The sequence below is a fragment of the Salvelinus namaycush genome, chromosome 21 (genome assembly GCF_016432855.1).
Source record: "Salvelinus namaycush isolate Seneca chromosome 21, SaNama_1.0, whole genome shotgun sequence".
NCBI lineage: Eukaryota > Metazoa > Chordata > Actinopteri > Salmoniformes > Salmonidae > Salvelinus > Salvelinus namaycush.
Window position 1 is genome coordinate 31911487 of NC_052327.1, and position 18803 is coordinate 31930289.

At 46.2% G+C, this 18803-nt stretch overlaps 1 protein-coding gene across 1 annotated transcript in view; it reads left to right on the top strand.

The window, feature by feature from the left end:
- Nucleotides 1-5394: 5394 nt before the first annotated feature.
- Nucleotides 5395-18803, top strand: part of LOC120065854 (voltage-dependent calcium channel subunit alpha-2/delta-1-like) — a 117419-nt gene continuing 104010 nt past the window's right edge. Inside the window, exons 1-2 of the mRNA XM_039016902.1 lie at nucleotides 5395-5493; nucleotides 18235-18281. Of these exons, the coding sequence (XP_038872830.1) occupies nucleotides 5395-5493; nucleotides 18235-18281 (146 nt within the window). The remainder of the gene's footprint in view (nucleotides 5494-18234; nucleotides 18282-18803) is intronic.

Consider the following 18803-nt stretch of genomic DNA (forward strand, 5'->3'; position numbering starts at 1 on the left):
TCCAAGGCAATAGAAAAACTCAAAAAAACATCTACATTCACAGACAATTTAAGGTACATATTGTTTCACAATGTACACATCTAAAGAGACATCAATCTGTATGTTTGATACAACCACCAACATGTATGTATAAATCAATGATGATGAGTCTGAGGAAAAATAATGAGAGGTTGTTTTCAATGCCCAACTCCAGGACTGTCCAACAACCCTTAATGGTCTCCTTACATTTCCTTTAGCTAGATAGTTAATATACATTGTTCCTAAGTCCGTCGCTAGTAACCGTGAAACCAACCAAACGTGTATCTGTTGGGTGTGAATGTGGCAGACTCATCTGATCTGTGTAAATACAAAGTGTTTTTATTTTCTACAGAGATTGATGAATCATATTGTCTGATGTTCGAGCATGTGAGTGTAAAACAAAAATGACAAAAAACTCAAACCTGTCTGTCTGTCTGTCTGTCTGTCTGTCTGTCTGTCTGTCTGTCTGTCTGTCTGTCTGTCTGTCTGTCTGTCTGTCTGTCTGTCTGTCTCTAGTGGTGTGTGTGAGGTACTTATGTGATCAGACTCTATTGTCAACCCATGGGTGTCTGACTGTACAACCATGTCACAGACGTCACCGAGCCAACCTGGATGTTGCATGTTTTGTTGATGGTCTGTCAATATTTTTGCTTCCAGATTATGTTTAAAAAGAGAGAATATGTATAGATTTATCGGAAATTGTATTCCGACTGTATAAAGATTATGCTTGTAAAATTGTCTTGTTTTTCATTCAGTGTAAAAATTGAGATTCTAGCGTTCTGGTTTTGTGGTTGTACACAGGATGTGTTGAGATATTATTATGCAAATTGTGCTGTAAAAACCGGCTGTTTACCTAAAGTCTAAAGAATAAATATAAAAAGAGATTTATTCCACAACCTTAAAGGACTTTTGGTTTCATATTTGAGTGTGTTATGTAATCTGCAACTATTATTTTTCCTTCTGCTCTCTTATATGTACATCCACAACAGTCAATTGTTTTCAATCAAACTTTCAGCACTACAATTATTCCTGTATATTCGCTTCATGTCCAGCAGGTGGCAACATCCTCTCAGTAATGGCTCCTAGTGGACTACAGTTGTGTTTCCCAACCTTGGTCCTCCAGTACCCCCAACAGTACACAGTTTCATTGTAGCCCTTGACAAACACACCTTATTCAACTCATTGAGGGCTTGATGATTAGTTGACAGGTTGAATCAGGTGTGCTTGTCCAGGGTTACAGTAGAAATGTGGACTGTTGGCGGTACTGGAGGACCAGGGTAGGGAAACACTGGACTACAGGACTGAAAAGTAGAAGTTGTACATGCAGACGTGCACAGACGCACACAGCTTGCACACACGTAAACACACAGAACAAAGACATATGTGCTGTGCTGAGAGAGTGTGTATAGCAGGCATTAGTCTAGCACCTCTGCATCCCCAGTCTAGAGACTGGCAGCTCCATCTCGGTCTATTGTCTGTCAAGGCCTCCATCCTCATGTCTTTCAGCACTATTATGTCCTTCCTTTCTCTCTGCTTATTTCCTCTGTCTCTCTCTCCTCTCTATGTCTCTCCTCTATATGTCTATCCTCTCTGTCTGTCCTCTCTCTGTCTCTCCTCTCTATGCTACTCCACTCTATGTTTCTCCTCTCTATGTCTCTCCTCTCTATATCGCTCCTCTCTCTCTCCTCTGTCTCTCCTCTTTCTGTCTCCTCCGTCTGTCTCTCCTCCCTCTGTCTCTCCTCTCTCTGTCTCTCCTCTCTACGTTTCTCCTCTCTGTGTTTCTCCTCTCTATGTCTCTCCTCTTTCTGTCTCTCCTCGTCTCTCTCCTCTCTCTGTCTCCTCTCTCTGTCTCTCCTCTCTACAGTTCTCCTCTCTATGTTTCTCCTCTCTATGTTTCTCCTCTCTCTGTCTCTCCTCTCTACATTTCTCCTCTCTATGTCTCTCCTCTCTATATTGCTCCTCTCTCTCTCTGTCTCTCCTCTTTCTGTCTCTCCTCCGTCTGTCTCTCCTCCCTCTGTCTCTCCTCTCTATGCTACTCCACTCTATGTTTCTCCTCTCTATGTCTCTCCTCTCTATATCGCTCCTCTCTCTCTCCTCTGTCTCTCCTCTTTCTGTCTCTCCTCCATCTGTCTCCCCTCCCTCTGTCTCTCCCCTCTCTGTCTCTCCTCTCTACGTTTCCCCTCTCTGTGTTTCTCCTCTCTATGTCGCTCCTCTCTATGTCTCTCCTCTCTCCTCTCTATGTTTCTCCTCTCTATGTCTCTCCTCTCTCCTCTCTATGTTTCTCCTCTCTATGTCTCTCCTCTCTACATTTCTCCTCTCTATGTTTCTCCTCTCTATGTCTCTCCTCTCTATGTCTCTCCTCTCTCCTCTCTATGTTTCTCCTCTTAATGTCTCTCCTCTCTATGTTTCTCCTCTCTATGTCTCTCCTCTCTCCTCTCTACATTTCTCCTCTCTATGTCTCTCCTCTCCATGTCTCTCCTCTCTATGTCTCTCCTCTCTGTCTCTCCTCTATATGTCTCTCCTCTCTCCTCTCTATGTCTCTCCTCTCCATGTCTAACAGATCTCACTGTAGAATACATCTCAATGTTACATCTGCTCCCTCGCTTACACCTCTGTGGATGGAGACAGACAATTTATGTATAAGAGAGAGTGCGTGTGTGTGTTTGTGTGTGTGTGTGTGTGTGTGTGTGTGTGTGCATGTGTGCGTGCGTGCATGCGCATGTGAGAGAGCGAGAGAATGGGAGATGAGAGAGAGAGAGGGTGAGAGGATGAGAGAGATGGTGTGTGTGGTTGCTAAGCAACGATTGATAACCAAATCCCCAAGCATCCCAGATGTGTTACCCTGCCCTGCCTCTGGGTCGGACTATCTGACTGGCTCCTCTGTTGTCCAATCAGACATGGACTCTGAGAGCCTAATAATTGGAACTAGAACCAATAACACAGTCTGGGTGTCACCTGAAATAGATACAGTAGATTGGTTACATTGTTTTCTCAGCCCATTTTATTTTTAAATCTACCACCAATATTTTAGACAACCCATAGGAAAACATATAGAGTAGGTGATTGTGTGATTGCATATTTACTGTAACCCCTGCTGTACATAATGCTTGTCTTGTTGGCATAAGAACCAAAGGCTATGTTGGCCTAGCTGTTGGCACAACATCCTTGGCCCTGTAGCCATTATGTCACTCATAGCACTTGTAAAGGTAGGGAATCTTGTAAAACCCTTTAGATGGATCACGTTGTGAAGAATTTGATACTGTAAATCGCTATCTCATAACAGTCTGTTCAACGGTGCGATCAATAACTTATCAGTCACCGCTGTCTTCTGACAAGTCTGCTACCTGTCACTCACGCTGTCGCTATGTCTCTCTGTCTGTCTGGGGGATTGATGATGATTGGTAAGGACTCCCCGAGAAATGATTTAACATCAAACTGAGTAAAATATGGTGTGTGTGTGCGTGCGCGCGCGAGAGAGAGAGATGTCAACCCAATAGAACATCCCTGATAGGCTATGTATCTGTGACTACCATCACCTCAGACAGACAGAGAGAGAGAGAGGTACCAATCCGGTACCTGTTAGAGCGCTGATGCCAGTTGATCAGATTGTCGGTGGCGGGGCTGGGTTATCTCCGAGTGTGTGACACACACTACTGGCTTGGCGTGGACCATTCTACACACTCAAACACGCTGGAGAGGGGCGTAGTGTATGAATGTGCGTGCGTGTGTTTGGACGGGGAGTTGGCGCCTGGCAATGGACACCTACAGACCACACGCCGTGTTGATTTTACTGTTATTATCGTCGGATATTTGTCTGCCGTCGCAGTTTCCAACACAACTCATGTAAGTACTAATTTAATCCTCGCCTATAGTTTCTCAAATCCCAATTGTTGGTTGTGTGACTCTGTAAATGCAATGATTAATTGTGTGTGTGTGTGTGTGTGTCATTCCTAACAATGAATAACTAAAACAATGGTATCTGAGGAAAAACTGTTATTACAAGCGGGTTAGACCAGTCTTGCGGTTTAGCACCTTGCCATCTCCTTCGGTTTATTTGTTAACTTCTTGTTATATCGCTGCGCTATTATGTCTGGACTGTCTGGAGATGCAAACGAGGCGGTAGGATGGGCACCGGTCCCGTTTCTCTCCTTATTTCAACCGTCTGCTTCTCCTACTACTCACCATGAAATATCCAGTGTATTTATAGCCTCTGTGTGTGTCAGTGTGAGTGTTAATGAGACATGTGTTACTTTCACTAGCAGTTTCATGTGTGCTGTTCGCCTTCGTTTGGATATGTTATGTGATTAATGACTATAATGCGTGCAGTGTCGCAGGTAAATTGTGGCTGTTGCCTGGCCAAGGGATAATGTCCTGTAAACTTGTTGAAACAACCTGGACTCAGGGGTAAACTAATATGTCTTCTTGCATTTAGTATGATATGTTACGTTTCCAATGGTATGTATTAATTTGTGGATGTCCATCATCCATTTTGTATGATATGTTACGAATTACAATTCGTATGATATGTTAGGAATTGCAATTTGTACAATATGTTACGAATTTGCAATAGTCCTACATTTTTTACGAATTCCAATTTGTTGTGGCTAACGTTAGCTGGGCTAGGGGTTAGGTTATAGGGTTAAGTTTAAGGGAAGGGTTAGCTAACATGCTAAGTAGTTGCAAATGCTACGTTCTCATGATGAGAATTGAACATGCAACCTTTGGGTTGCCAGACATTCACCTTATACACCAACCCATCCACCCTGACCAACTAGCAAGTGTCTTCACTGACATTTTCAACCTCTCCCTGACTGAGTCAGTAATACCTACATGTTTCAAGCAGACCACCATAGTCCCTGTGCCCAAGAAAGTGAAGGTAACCTGCCTAATAGACTACCGCCCCGTAGCACTTGCGTTGGTAGCTATGAAGTGCTTTGAAAGGCTGGTCATTGCTCATATCGACACCATCATCCCAGAAACACTCAACCAACTCCAATTCGCATACCGCCCCAACAGATCCACAGATGACGCAATCTCAATCGCACTCCAAACTGCCCTTTCCCACCTGGACAAAAGGAACACCTATGTAAGAATGTTATTCATTGATTAAAGTTTAGCGTTCAACACCATATTGCCCACAAAGCTCATCACTAAGCTAATGACCCTGGGACTAAACACCTCCCTCTGCAACTGGATCCTGGACTTCCTTACGGGCCGTCCCCAGGTGGTAAGGGTAGGCAACAACACATCTGCCACACATCTGCCACTGGGACCCCTCAGGGGTGCGTGCTTAGTCCCCTCCTGTACTCCCTGTTCACCCACGACTGCGTGGCCAAGCACGACTCCAACACCATCATTAAGTTTGCTGAAAACACAATGGTGGTAGTCATGATCACCAACAACGATAAGACAGCCTATAGGGAGGAGGTCAAACACCTGGCGGTGTTGTACCAGGACAACACCCTCTCCCTCAATGTGAGCAAGACAAAGGAGCTGATCGTAGACTACAGGACAAGGAGGGCCGAACAGGCCCCCATTAACATGGACGTGGCTGTAGTGGAGCGGGTCGAGAGTTTCAAGTTCCTTGGTGTCCACATAACCAACAAACTATCATGGTCCAAACACACCAAGACAGTTATGAAGAGGGCACGACAACACCTTTTCCCCCTCAGGAGACTGAAAAGATTTGGCATGGGTCCCCAGATCCTCAAAAAGTTCTACAGCTGCGCCATTGAGGGCATCCTGACTGGTTGCATCACCGCCTGGTATGGCAACTGCTTGGCATCCAACCGTAAGGCGCTACAGATGGTAGTGCATACAGCCCAGTACGTCACTGGGGCCTATACTAGGCGGTATCAGAGGAATCCCCAAAAATTGTCAAACTCCAGTCACCCAAGTCATAGACTGTTCTCTCTGCTACCTCACGGCAAGCAGTATCGGAGCGCCAAGTCTAGGTCCAAAAGGCTCCTTAACAGCTTCTACCCCCAAGCCATAAGACTGGTGAACAATTAATCAAAAGCCACCCAGACTATTTACGTTGACACCGGACTATTTACACCGTACTATTTACATTGAAACTGTATTCTATTTTTAGTTAATGCCTAAACTTAACCTTAAATACTAATTCTGACGTGAGAGCTGATTGCATAGTAAACCCCAAGGCATTATTAACTAAAATACACTGCTCAAAAAAATAAAGGGAACACGTAAACAACACAATGTAACTCCAAGTCAATCCCACTTCTGTGAAATCAAACTGTCCACTTAGGAAGCAACACTGATTGACAATAAATTTCACATGCTGTTGTGCAAATGGAATAGACAAAAGGTGGAAATTATAGGCAATTAGCAAGACACCCTCAATAAAGGAGTGGTTCTGCAGGTGGTGACCACAGACCACTTCTCAGTTCCTATGCTTCCTGGCTGGTGTTTTGGTCACTTTTGAATGCTGGCAGTGCTTTCACTCTAGTGGTAGCATGAGACGGAGTCTACAACCCACACAAGTGGCTCAGGTAGTGCAGCTCATCCAGGATGGCACATCAATGCGAGCTGTGGCAAGAAGGTTTGCTGTGTCTGTCAGCGTAGTGTCCAGAGCATGGAGGCGCTACCAGGAGATAGGCCAGTACATCAGGAGATGTGGAGGAGGCCGTAGGAGGGCAACAACCCAGCAGCAGGACCGCTACCTCCGCCTTTGTGCAAAGAGGAGCACTGCCAGAGCCCTGCAAAATGACCTCCAGCAGGCCACAAATGTGCATGTGTCTGCTCAAACGGTCAGAAACAGACTCCATGAGGGTGGTATGAGGGCCCGACGTCCACAGGTGGGGGTTGTGCTTACAGCCCAACACCGTGCAGGACTTTTGGCATTTGCCAGAGAACACCAAGATTGGCAAATTCGCCACTGGCGCCCTGTGCTCTTCACAGATGAAAGCAGGTTCACACTGAGCACATGAGCACATGTGACAGACGTGACAGAGTCTGGAGACGCCGTGGAGAACGTTCTGCTGCCTGCAACATGCTCCAGCATGACCGGTTTGGCGGTGGGTCAGTCATGGTGTGGGGTGGCATTTCTTTGTGGGGCCGCACAGCCCTCCATGTGCTCGCCAGAGGTAGCCTGACTGCCATTAGGTACCGAGATGAGATCCTCAGACCCCTTGTGAGACCATATGCTGACACATGCACATTTGTGGCCTGCTGGAGGTCATTTTTCAGGGCTCTGGCAGTGCTCCTCTTTGCACAAAGGCGGAGGTAGCGGTCCTGCTGCTGGGTTGTTGCCCTCCTACGGCCTCCTCCACATCTCCTGATGTACTGGCCTATCTCCTGGTAGCGCCTCCATGCTCTGGACACTACGCTGACAGACACAGCAAACCTTCTTGCCACAGCTCGCATTGATGTGCCATCCTGGATGAGCTGCACTACCTGAGCCACTTGTGTGGGTTGTAGACTCCGTCTCATGCTACCACTAGAGTGAAAGCACTGCCAGCATTCAAAAGTGACCAAAACACCAGCCAGGAAGCATAGGAACTGAGAAGTGGTCTGTGGTCACCACCTGCAGAACCACTCCTTTATTGAGGGTGTCTTGCTAATTGCCTATAATTTCCACCTTTTGTCTATTCCATTTGCACAACAGCATGTGAAATTTATTGTCAATCAGTGTTGCTTCCTAAGTGGACAGTTTGATTTCACAGAAGTGGGATTGACTTGGAGTTACATTGTGTTGTTTAAGTGTTCCCTTTATTTTTTTGAGCAGTGTAGTTCTAATAAATTGAACTCAAAGTCAATGAAAAGTAATTTTTACTTAAAATATTTATGTGGAACTGACTCAAAACTAAATGAGATGTTAGTAGTAAATTTCCCAGGTTTTCCAGAAATCACAGTTTGAAGATTCCAGGAAATCCTTCAACCAGGATTTTTTTTTACCTGGAATTTTGTAAAAGTTACTGCAATTTTGCTATGCCTCAGAATAAGTCTTTATGATATATATAATTATTGTCATAAATAAATTATAGTGATACCATCCATCTAGGAACTCACTTGGTGAAGGCCACAGGACTGAAAATGAATGAGATTACAATCATGTTTCTTTCGCTAACAATTACAGTCATGGGTGGTAACTCTACAAGTCACTAGAAAAGGTAAGGCACACTGGGAAATTATATTTGAGGTATGACTTAGTGGGGGCGTTACTCAAAAGGTTCAAGCTGTTACAACTCAAATCTCTACCCCCTACAGTAGTGGTCACCAACCGTGACTGGTCAATCTCCAAGGAATTCCTAGTCGATCACCAAACATTTCTGTAAAAAACACAACGATACAGCCTTGTGTTACTATTTTGATTCATGCTGTTGGCGGAAAGTGCAATTGATTCAGCAGCCCTAGCGCTGGGAAGGCAAAGTGTTTCATTTTGAATCATTTCATCTGTCTGAAGTTAAATCTCTGCCTACACGGCAGGCCCAGAGAGCAAATCAAGTGCACCTATAGGCCTACCGTTGTAGCTAATCAGAAAGCTCAGATCACTGAGTCTGCACAGTAGACTGTAAAAAGAAGGCTGGAAACAGCAAAGTTGATACTGTGAGATTACAAAATGTTTTAAACCATGACTAAAGAGAGACTTGACGAATACAGCAAAGAGCTGCTGTTTTTATGAGTAAGTTTAAGATGTTTAAGTTGTTATTCAGCACTAGTGTCAACACTTTGTTCAATACTTTTATAAGCCATAAAATGTGTGTTCTCCCTACTTCCACTCACACTACAACCAGCACTGCAGCTGCAATGAATGAGTATAGCAAAGTGTTCCCATAAGCTTGCCTTATTATTAGCATCTTTTGTCTTTTTTAATATCAAGGAATATTTAACTTTCTCTGATCATAGGAAAACAACATGAATTGGTGGTTGAGGCAGAAATAATGCAGTGCGACTTGAGTTTCGCCATCAGCTGGAAGACCGTGTCTCCTTTTCTCAGCGGAGGAAGGGAGAGAGGAGGGATGGTGAGTCCGGTGAGAGGCAGTCTCGCCACTGTTCCCTCCCCTCAGACTGACCATCAGATGCAGGTCATCAGTCCAGTAAAAAAATAATAATGCTGTAATTGTTATGCACACTCAGCTGTGCCTCACAAGTAATACAACAAATTATCTATTACCAGTGTGATCATATACCTACATTCTTTAAAATATAATTTCAAAATGGTCTGAGAAGAACAACATTGACAGGGCAATTCAAGCATAGCCAATTTGCGGTGGTAATGTATTGGGCCTACTGCACAAACCTCATTGCTACAAAACTGTTTTTTTAATTGGTTAAGGTTGCATATGCTTATGTTTTTTTAAGTCATGTTTAAAAATAATCTGAGCACTATATCTCGGCTTGCATTTTGACTCAGCATGATCTTGACTCAGAAAAGGTTGGTGACCACTGCCCAACAGGGTCACAGTGACTTTATCAGTTTGAGTAATGACTACAAAATCACTTTAAGTAACTTTACTCAGATATATTAAGTGCAACAGGATTCCTCAAACGTTTTGAGTAATGATGGCACATTGGTGTTTACAGTGTACCACGTAACATATCATAATAATTTGAGTGTCCTGGATTTACACTTACTATGTTACGTCTAGTGTATGAGACCAGACTGGTTGAAAAGGGGAGTTAGAGCTTAATAAAGCTGCCATATGTAACTTTTTGGGTGAGCTGACCAAATTCACATAGAAATGTGAGTTATAGATTTGTCATTCTCATTGAATGCAAGTCTAAGTAGCGGTAGATCTGTTCTATGTGCGTGTCAGGTGTCAGTGTGCAGCGGTTAGGACGGAGTCAGGCGCAGGACAGAACTGAGTAAAAACGTACTTTACTCGAATAAATCACAAACTAATTCCATACAGGGAAAAATTAGGTAGTCAGGTAGTCTAGCGATTAAACAGGTAGTCTATCGATTACAGGCAGGTAGCCTAGCGGTTACAGGCAGGTAGCCTAGCGGTTACAGACAGGTAGCCTAGAGGTTACAGGCAGGTAGCCTAGCGGTTACAGGCAGGTAGCCTAGCGGTTACAGGTAGGTAGCCTAGCGGTTACAGGCAGGTAGCCTAGCGGTTACAGACAGGTAGCCTAGAGGTTACAGGCAGGTAGCCTAGCGGTTACAGGCAGGTCTCCTAGCGGTTACAGGCAGGTCTCCTAGCGGTTACAGGCAGGTAGCCTAGCGGTTACAGGCAGGTAGCCTAGCGGTTACAGGCAGGTAGCCTAGCGGTTACAGGCAGGTAGCCTAGCGGTTACAGGCAGGTTGCCTAGCGGTTACAGGCAGGTAGCCTAGCGGTTACAGGCAGGCAGCCTAGCGGTTACAGGCAGGTAGCCTAGCGGTTAAGAGAGTTGGGCCAGTAATCAAAAGGTTGGTGTTTGAATCCCAGAGCTGACTAGGTGAAAAATCTGTCCGTGCCCTTGAGCAAGGCACTTAACGCTAATTGCTCCAGGGTCGCCGTCAATAATGGCTGATCCCTGGCTCTGACATCGCTCTCTCAGGGTGTCTCAGGGGGAGTGGGATATGCAAAAAAAAAATTAGGTAGTCAGGTAGTCTAGCGATTACAGGCAGGTAGCCTAGCGGTTACAGGCAGGTAGCCTAGCGGTTACAGGCAGGTAGCCTAGAGGTTACAGGCAGGTAGCCTAGCGGTTACAGGCAGGTAGCCTAGAGGTTACAGGCAGGTAGCCTAGCGGTTACAGGCAGGTAGCCTAGTGGTTACAGGCAGGTAGCCTAGCGGTTACAGGCAGGTCTCCTAGCGGTTACAGGCAGGTAGCCTAGCGGTTACAGGCAGGTAGCCTAGCGGTTACAGGCAGGTAGCCTAGCGGTTACAGGCAGGTAGCCTAGCGGTTACAGGCAGGTTGCCTAGCGGTTACAGGCAGGCAGCCTAGCGGTTACAGGCAGGTAGCCTAGCGGTTAAGAGAGTTGGGCCAGTAATCAAAAGGTTGGTGTTTGAATCCCAGAGCTGACTAGGTGAAAAATCTGTCCGTGCCCTTGAGCAAGGCACTTAACGCTAATTGCTCCAGGGTCGCCGTCAATAATGGCTGATCCCTGGCTCTGACATCGCTCTCTCAGGGTGTCTCAGGGGGAGTGGGATATGCAAAAAAAAAAATAGGTAGTCAGGTAGTCTAGCGGTTACAGGCAGGTAGCCTAGAGGTTACAGGCAGGTAGCCTAGCGGTTACAGGCAGGTAGCCTAGAGGTTACAGGCAGGTAGCCTAGCGGTTACAGGCAGGTAGCCTAGCGGTTACAGGCAGGTAGCCTAGCGGTTACAGGCAGGTAGCCTAGAGGTTACAGGCAGGTAGCCTAGAGGTTACAGGCAGGTAGCCTAGCGGTTACAGGCAGGTAGCCTAGAGGTTACAGGCAGGTAGCCTAGCGGTTACAGGCAGGTAGCCTAGAGGTTACAGGCAGGTAGCCTAGCGGTTACAGGCAGGTAGCCTAGCGGTTACAGGCAGGTAGCCTAGAGGTTACAGGCAGGTAGCCTAGCGGTTACAGGCAGGTAGCCTAGCGGTTACAGGCAGGTAGCCTAGAGGTTACAGGCAGGTAGCCTAGCGGTTACAGGCAGGTAGCCTAGCGGTTACAGGCAGGTCTCCTAGCGGTTACAGGCAGGCAGCCTAGCGGTTACAGGCAGGTAGCCTAGCGGTTAAGAGAGTTGGGCCAGTAATCAAAAGGTTGGTGTTTGAATCCCAGAGCTGACTAGGTGAAAAATCTGTCCGTGCCCTTGAGCAAGGCACTTAACGCTAATTGCTCCAGGGTCGCCGTCAATAATGGCTGATCCCTGGCTCTGACATCGCTCTCTCAGGGTGTCTCAGGGGGAGTGGGATATGCAAAAAAAAAAAAAAAAATCACATTCACATCTGTATAATACAGACTTTCACATGTGTGAAATAGGACACATTTAAGCACCCACCTACTTATTATTTGTACTATTATTATTATTATCTGTGGCAGGTTGGGTAAATGCCAGTCCCAAACATTAAACTGCAATCTTTTTCTACCTTTGTCTTTCGATCTGGTGACTAAATTGGTGTAGTTGCATACAAAGGTTGGGATTTCTAAATTGTTGTCTCTTCTGTCTTACAGAACTGGTTGTTTTTCCATGGTCATTTGTAAGCAGGAATCTATCAAATCACACAATCCCCACTGTATTGAAGACATTTCTGTTCTATAAAATTATTGTCCCGCGAGTTGATGCCTGTGTTGTCAGACTGTGTCTGTCTCTATAATGATGTGTAATTAGTCCATAGTTCAACACAGCATTACGCTGACACACTCAGTATGGATACACTCTTACCCCCCCCACTCTCTCTTTATCTCTCTCTCTCTCTCTCTCTCTCTCTCTCTCTCTCTCTCTGTCTCTCGCTATCTCTCTCTATCTCTATCTCTCTGTGTGTGGAACAATTTAGGGCAGTATCTGACCCAGTTGCTGTGTGTGTGTATTGGTTATTATTCTGTGCTGACTTTAGAAGTTACAGTAGTTATATCTCTATGACCAGAGCAGAGCACCCCTGCCAACTCTAATTAATGGAGCAGAGCTGGGTATGGATTGGTCAGTTTGACATATATGCACTTGTACATGTAGGGTTGATTTGGAGATGATTAACAATACAAATAGAACAACTCATGCATACAGAACTTACACAGTCGTACTTTTACTGTTTCTGGAAATGTTGAGGCTTTTGGCCACATGAAAGCTGAGAGGTAAAAACCTTACCACAACTTAGTAGCTCCTCTCTCTCAATTGAATTCAATTCAGTTCAAGGGGATTTATTGGCATGGGAAACATATGTTTACATTGCCAAAGCATGTGAAGTGGATAAACAAAAGTGAAATAAACAATAAAAAGTTACCAGTAAATATTATACTCACACAAGTTCCAAAATAATAGAGACATTTCTAAGTCATATTATGTCTATATACAAATCAAATCAACTTTTTATTTATCACATACACATGGTTAGCAGATGTTAATGCGAGTGTAGCGAAATGCTTGTGCTTCTAGTTCCGAGAATGCAGTAGTAACCAACGAGTAATCTAACCTCACAATTCCACAACTACTACCTTATACACACAAGTGTAAAGGGATAAAGAATATGTACATAAAGATATATGAATGAGTGATGGTACAGAACGGCATAGGCAAGATGCAGTAGATGGTATCGAGTACAGTATATACATATGAGATGAGTAATGTAGGGTATGTAAACATAAAAGTGGCATAGTTTAAAGTGGCTAGTGATACATGCATTACATAAAGATGGCAAGATGCAGTAGATGGTATAGAGTACAGTATATACATATGAGACGAGTAATGTAGGGTATGTAAACGTTATATTAAGTGGCATTGTTTAAAGGGGCTAGTGATACATTTTTTACATCAATTCCCATTATTAAAGTGGCTGGAGTTGAGTCAGTTTGTTGGCAGCAGCCACTCAATGTTAGTGATGGCTGTTTAACAGTCTGATGGCCTTGAGATAGAAGCTGTTTTTCAGTCTCTTGGTCCCTGCTTTGATGCACCTGTACTGACCTCGCCTTCTGGATGATAGCGGGGTGAACAGGCAGTGGCTCGGGTGGTTGTTGTCCTTGATGATCTTTATGGCCTTCCTGTGACATCGGGTGGTGTAGGTGTCCTGTAGGGCAGGTAGTTTGCCCCCGGTGATGCGTTGTGCAGACCTCACTACCCTCTGGAGAGCCTTACGGTTGTGGGCGGAGCAGTTGCCGTACCAGGCGGTGATACAGCCCGACAGGATGCTCTCGATTGTGCACTGTAAAAGTTTGTGAGTGCCTTTGGTGACAAGCCAAATTTCTTCAGCCTCCTGAGGTTGAAGAGGCACTGCTGCGCCTTCTTCACAACGCTGTCTGTGTGGGTGGACCAATTCAGTTTGTCCGTGGTGTGTACGCCGAGGAACTTAAAACTTACTACCCTCTCCACTACTGTCCCGTCGATGTGGATAGGGGGGGTGCTCCCTCTGCTGTTTCCTGAAGTCCACGATCATCTCCTTTGTTTTGTTGACGTTGAGTGTGAGGTTATTTTCCTGACACCACACTCCGAGGGCCCTCACCTCCTCCCTGTAGGCCGTCTCGTCGTTGTTGGTAATCAAGCCTACCACTGTAGTGTCGTCCGCAAACTTGATGATTGAGTTGGAGGCGTGCATGGCCACGCAGTCGTGGGTGAACAGAGAGTACAGGAGAGGGCTCAGAAGGCACCCTTGTGGAGCCCCAGTGTTGAGGATCAGCGGGGTGGAGATGTTGTTACCTACTCTCACCACCTGGGGGCGGCCCGTCAGGAAGTCCAGTACCCAGTTGCACAGGGCGTGGTCGAGACCCAGGGTCTCGAGCTTGATGACGAGTTTGGAGGGTACTATGGTGTTAAATGCTGAGCTGTAGTCGATGAACAGCATTCTCACGTAGGTATTCCTCTTGTCCAGATGGGTTAGGGCAGTGTGCAGTGTGGTTGCGATTGCGTCGTCTGTGGACCTATTGGGGCGGTAAGCAAATTGGAGTGGGTCTAGGGTGTCAGGTAGGGTGGAGGTGATATGGTCCTTGACTAGTCTCTCAAAGCACTTCATGATGACGGAAGTGAGTGCTACGGGGCGGTAGTCGTTTAGCTCAGTTACCTTAGCTTTCTTGGGAACAGGAACAATGGTGGCCCTCTTGAAGCATGTGGGGACAGCAGACTGGGATAAGGATTGATTGAATATGTCCGTAAACACACCAGCCAGCTGGTCTGCGCATGCTCTGAGGATGCGGCTGGGGATGCCGTCTGGGCCTGCAGCCCTGCGAGGGTTAACATGTTTAAATGTTTTACTCACGTCGGCTGCAGTGAAGGAGAGTCTGCATGTTTTGGTAGCGGGCCGTGTCAGTGGCACTGTATTGTCCTCAAAGCGAGCAAAGAAGTTATTTAGTCTGTCTGGGAGCAAGACATCCTGGTCCGCGACGGGGCTGGTTTTCTTTTTGTAGTCCGTGATTGACTATAGACCCTGCCACATACCTCTTGTGTCTGAGCCGTTGAATTGCAACTTTACTTTGTCTCTATACTGGGACTTAGCTTGTTTGATTGCCTTGCGGAGGGAATAGCTACACTGTTTGTATTCGGTCATGTTTCCGGTCACCTTGCCCTGGTTAAAAGCAGTGGTTCGCGCTTTCAGTTTCACGCGAATGCTGCCATCAATCCATGGTTTCTGGTTTGGGAATGTTTTAATAGTTGCTGTGGGTACGACATCGCCAAATAACTTTCTAATGAACTGGCTCACCGAATCAGCGTATTCGTCAATGTTGTTGTTGGACGCAATGCGAAACATATCCCAATCCACGTGATCGAAGCAGTCTTGAAGCGTGGAATCAGATTGTGACACAGTGTTGTAACGATGTGCAAATAGTTAAAGTACAAAAGTGAAAATAAATAAACATAAATATGGGTTATATTTACAATGGTGTTTGTTCTTCACTTTTCTTGTGGCAACAGGTAACAAATATTGCTGCTGTGATGGCACACTGTGCTATTTCACCCAGTAGATATGGGAGTTTATCAAAATTGGATTTGTTTTGTAATTATTTGTGGATCTGTGTACTCTGAGGGAAATATGTGTCTCTAATATGGTCATACATTTGGCAGGAGGTTAGGAAGTGCAGCTCAGTTTCCACCTCATTTTGTGGGCAGTGTGCACATAGCCTGTCTTCTCTTGAGAGCCATGTCTGCCTATGGCAACCTTTCTCAATAGCAAGGCTATGCTCACTGAGTCTGTACATAGTCAAAGCTTTCCTACATTTTGGGTCAGTCACAGTAGTCAGTTATTCGGACACTGTGTACTCTCTGTTTTGGGACAAATTGCATTCTAGTTTGCTCTGTTTTTAAAAAATTATTTCCAATGTGTCAAGTAATTGTCTTTTTGTTTTCTCATAATTTGGTTGGGCCTAATTGTGTTTCTGTCCTGGGGCTCTGTGGGGTCTGTTTGTGAACAGAGACCCAGGGCCAGGTTGCTTAGGGGACTCTTCTCCAGGTTAATCTCTCTGTAGGTGATGGCTTTGTTATGGAAGGTTTGGGAATCGCTTCCTTTTAGGTGGTTGTAGAATTTAACGTCTATTTACCTGGATTTTTATAATTAGCGGTTATCGGCCTAATTCTGCTCTACTGCATGATTTAGTGTTTTACGTTGTAAACAAAGGATATTTTTGCAGAATTTGGCATTCAGAGTCTCAATTTGTTGCGGGCCCCGGACTCGTTGCGGGCCCCGGACTGGGAACCTTCGCTGCGGGCCCCGGACTGGGAACCCACAAAACCAAACTGACGGTCGTCGCTGGAGGCTCCGGACTGGAGGCCGTCGTTGGAGGCTTTGGACTGGAGGCCGTCGCTGGAGGCTCTGTGCCATGGATCATCGCTGGAGGCTTTGTGCCGTGGATCATCACTGGAGGCTTCGTACCATGGATCATCACTGGAGGCTTCGTGCCATGGATCATCACTGGAGGCTTCGTGCCATGGATCACCACTGGAGGCTTCGTTGCCATGGATCATCACTGGAGGCTTCGTGACATGGATCACCACTGGAGGCTTCGTGCGTGCAGCAGGCACAGGACTCACCAGGCCAGGGAGACACACAGGAGGCCTGGTCCGTGGAGCAGGCACAGGACTCACCAGGCTGGGGAGACACACAGGAGGCCTGGTCCGTGAAGCAGGCACAGGACTCACCGGGCTGGAGAGACACTGGAGGCCTGGTGCGTGGGGCGGGCACAGGATACACTGGGCCGTGGAGGCGCACTGCAGGTCTCAAGCGTAGAGCCTGCACAACCCGTCCTGGCTGGATGGTTACTTTCGCCCGGCAAATGCGGGGCGCCAGCACAGGACGCACTGGGCTGTGCAGGCGCACCGGAGACACAGTGCGCATAGCCGGCGCAGGAAATCCTGGGCCGTAGAGACGCACTGGCGGCCAGATGCGCTGAGCCGGCACCATCCGTCCTGGCTGGATGCCCACTATAGCCCGGCCGATGCAGGGAGCTGGAATGTAGCGCACCGGGCTGTGAACGCGCACTGGAGACACCGTGCGCTCCACCGCATAACGCGGTGCCTTACCAGTACCACGCTCCCTACGGTAAGCACGAGGAGTTGGCTCAGGTCTCCAACCTGTCTCAGCCAATCACCTCGTGTGCCCCACCCCCCAAAAAATTGGGGGGCTGCCTCTCGTGCCTGCTTCGTTGCCGTGATTCCTGGTATCGTTGTCGTTCCACCCTCGCTACTTCCGCCTGTTTCCATGGCAGGGTCTTGTCCCCTGCCATAACCTGCTCCCATGTCCAAGATGTTCTCCACTCTCTCTTCCCCCGGGCCCAGGATCCCTGCTCCTCCTGGCCACGCTGCTTGGTCCTTTGGTGGTGGGTAGTTCTGTCACGGCCGTCGTCGGAAGGAGACCAAGGTGCAGCGTGGTGAGCGTACATTTTACTTTTATTTTAATGTCACCAACAAAACAAGAAACAAAGGAACGACCGTGAAGCTTAACAGGGCTAAGTGCCACTAACAAAGATAACTACCCACAATCACAGGTGGGAAAAAGGGCTGCCTAAGTATGATTCCCAATCAGAGACAACAATAGACAGCTGTCCCTGATTGAGAACCATACCCGGCCAAAACATAGAAACACAAATCATAGAAATAAATAACATAGAATGCCCACCCAAATCACACCCTGACTAAACCAAATAGAGACATAAAAAGGCTCTCTATGGTCAGTACATGACAAGCTGATTCTAAGATTTGTAATTAATCATGTGTATGTTTTTGTTTGTTCTTTGTTATTGAGCCAAAAAGATTGGAGAAGAGGTTTATCCATACATCTCCGTTTTGGATAAATAACACTTTGTGTTGTTGTCAGTTTAGAGTTTTCCAATTTTCCCAGAAGTGATTCGATTCTATGGGTTCTTCAATTACATTGAGCTGATTTCTGATGTGCTGTTCCTTCTTTTTCCGTAGTGTATTTCTGTATTGTTTTAGTGATTCACCATAGTGAAGCCGTAGGCTCTGATTTTCTGGGTCACTATGTTTTTGGTTCGATAGGTTTCTCCATTCCTTTCTTAGGTTTTTGCATTCTTCATCAAACCATAATTTTCTTAGGTTGTCTGCTTGAAATTGTTGGACTTAATAGGGAAGCTCAATCTCTCTCCCCCTCCTCTCTCTCTCCCTCGCTTCCTCCCACTCTCCTATTGTTGTAATCCTGTGTTGGCCTTTTAATAGGATTACATGCCTCATTTAGGGGAACATAAGAAGAGAGCAGCGCTGAGGTAACACACACACACACACACACACACACACACACACACACACACACACACACACACACACACACACACACACACACACACACACACACACACACACACACACACACACACACACAGTGGATGAGTTTGAATGTGGTCTGAATGGAGATGTGTGCCAAACAGATCATATCATCAAACCATTCACAAATCTGCTGTGCTGTGGAGAGACTCTGCGATGGAATGAGGCTGGCAACACTAGTGAGGAATACTTACACACACATAAACACACTCACACACACATAAACACACACACACACACACACACACACACACACACACACACACACACACACACACACACACACACACACACACACACACACACACACACACACACACACTGTCTGCTCAGAGCTCCAGGGCTTTAGAGCTTATGTACTATAGAGAGGAGAAGAGAGGCAGATTAGGTGTCTGAAATTTGGTATACTTGTGACTTGGCAATGAAACTCATCCAAGATGAGTCCACTGAGACATTTAGGGATT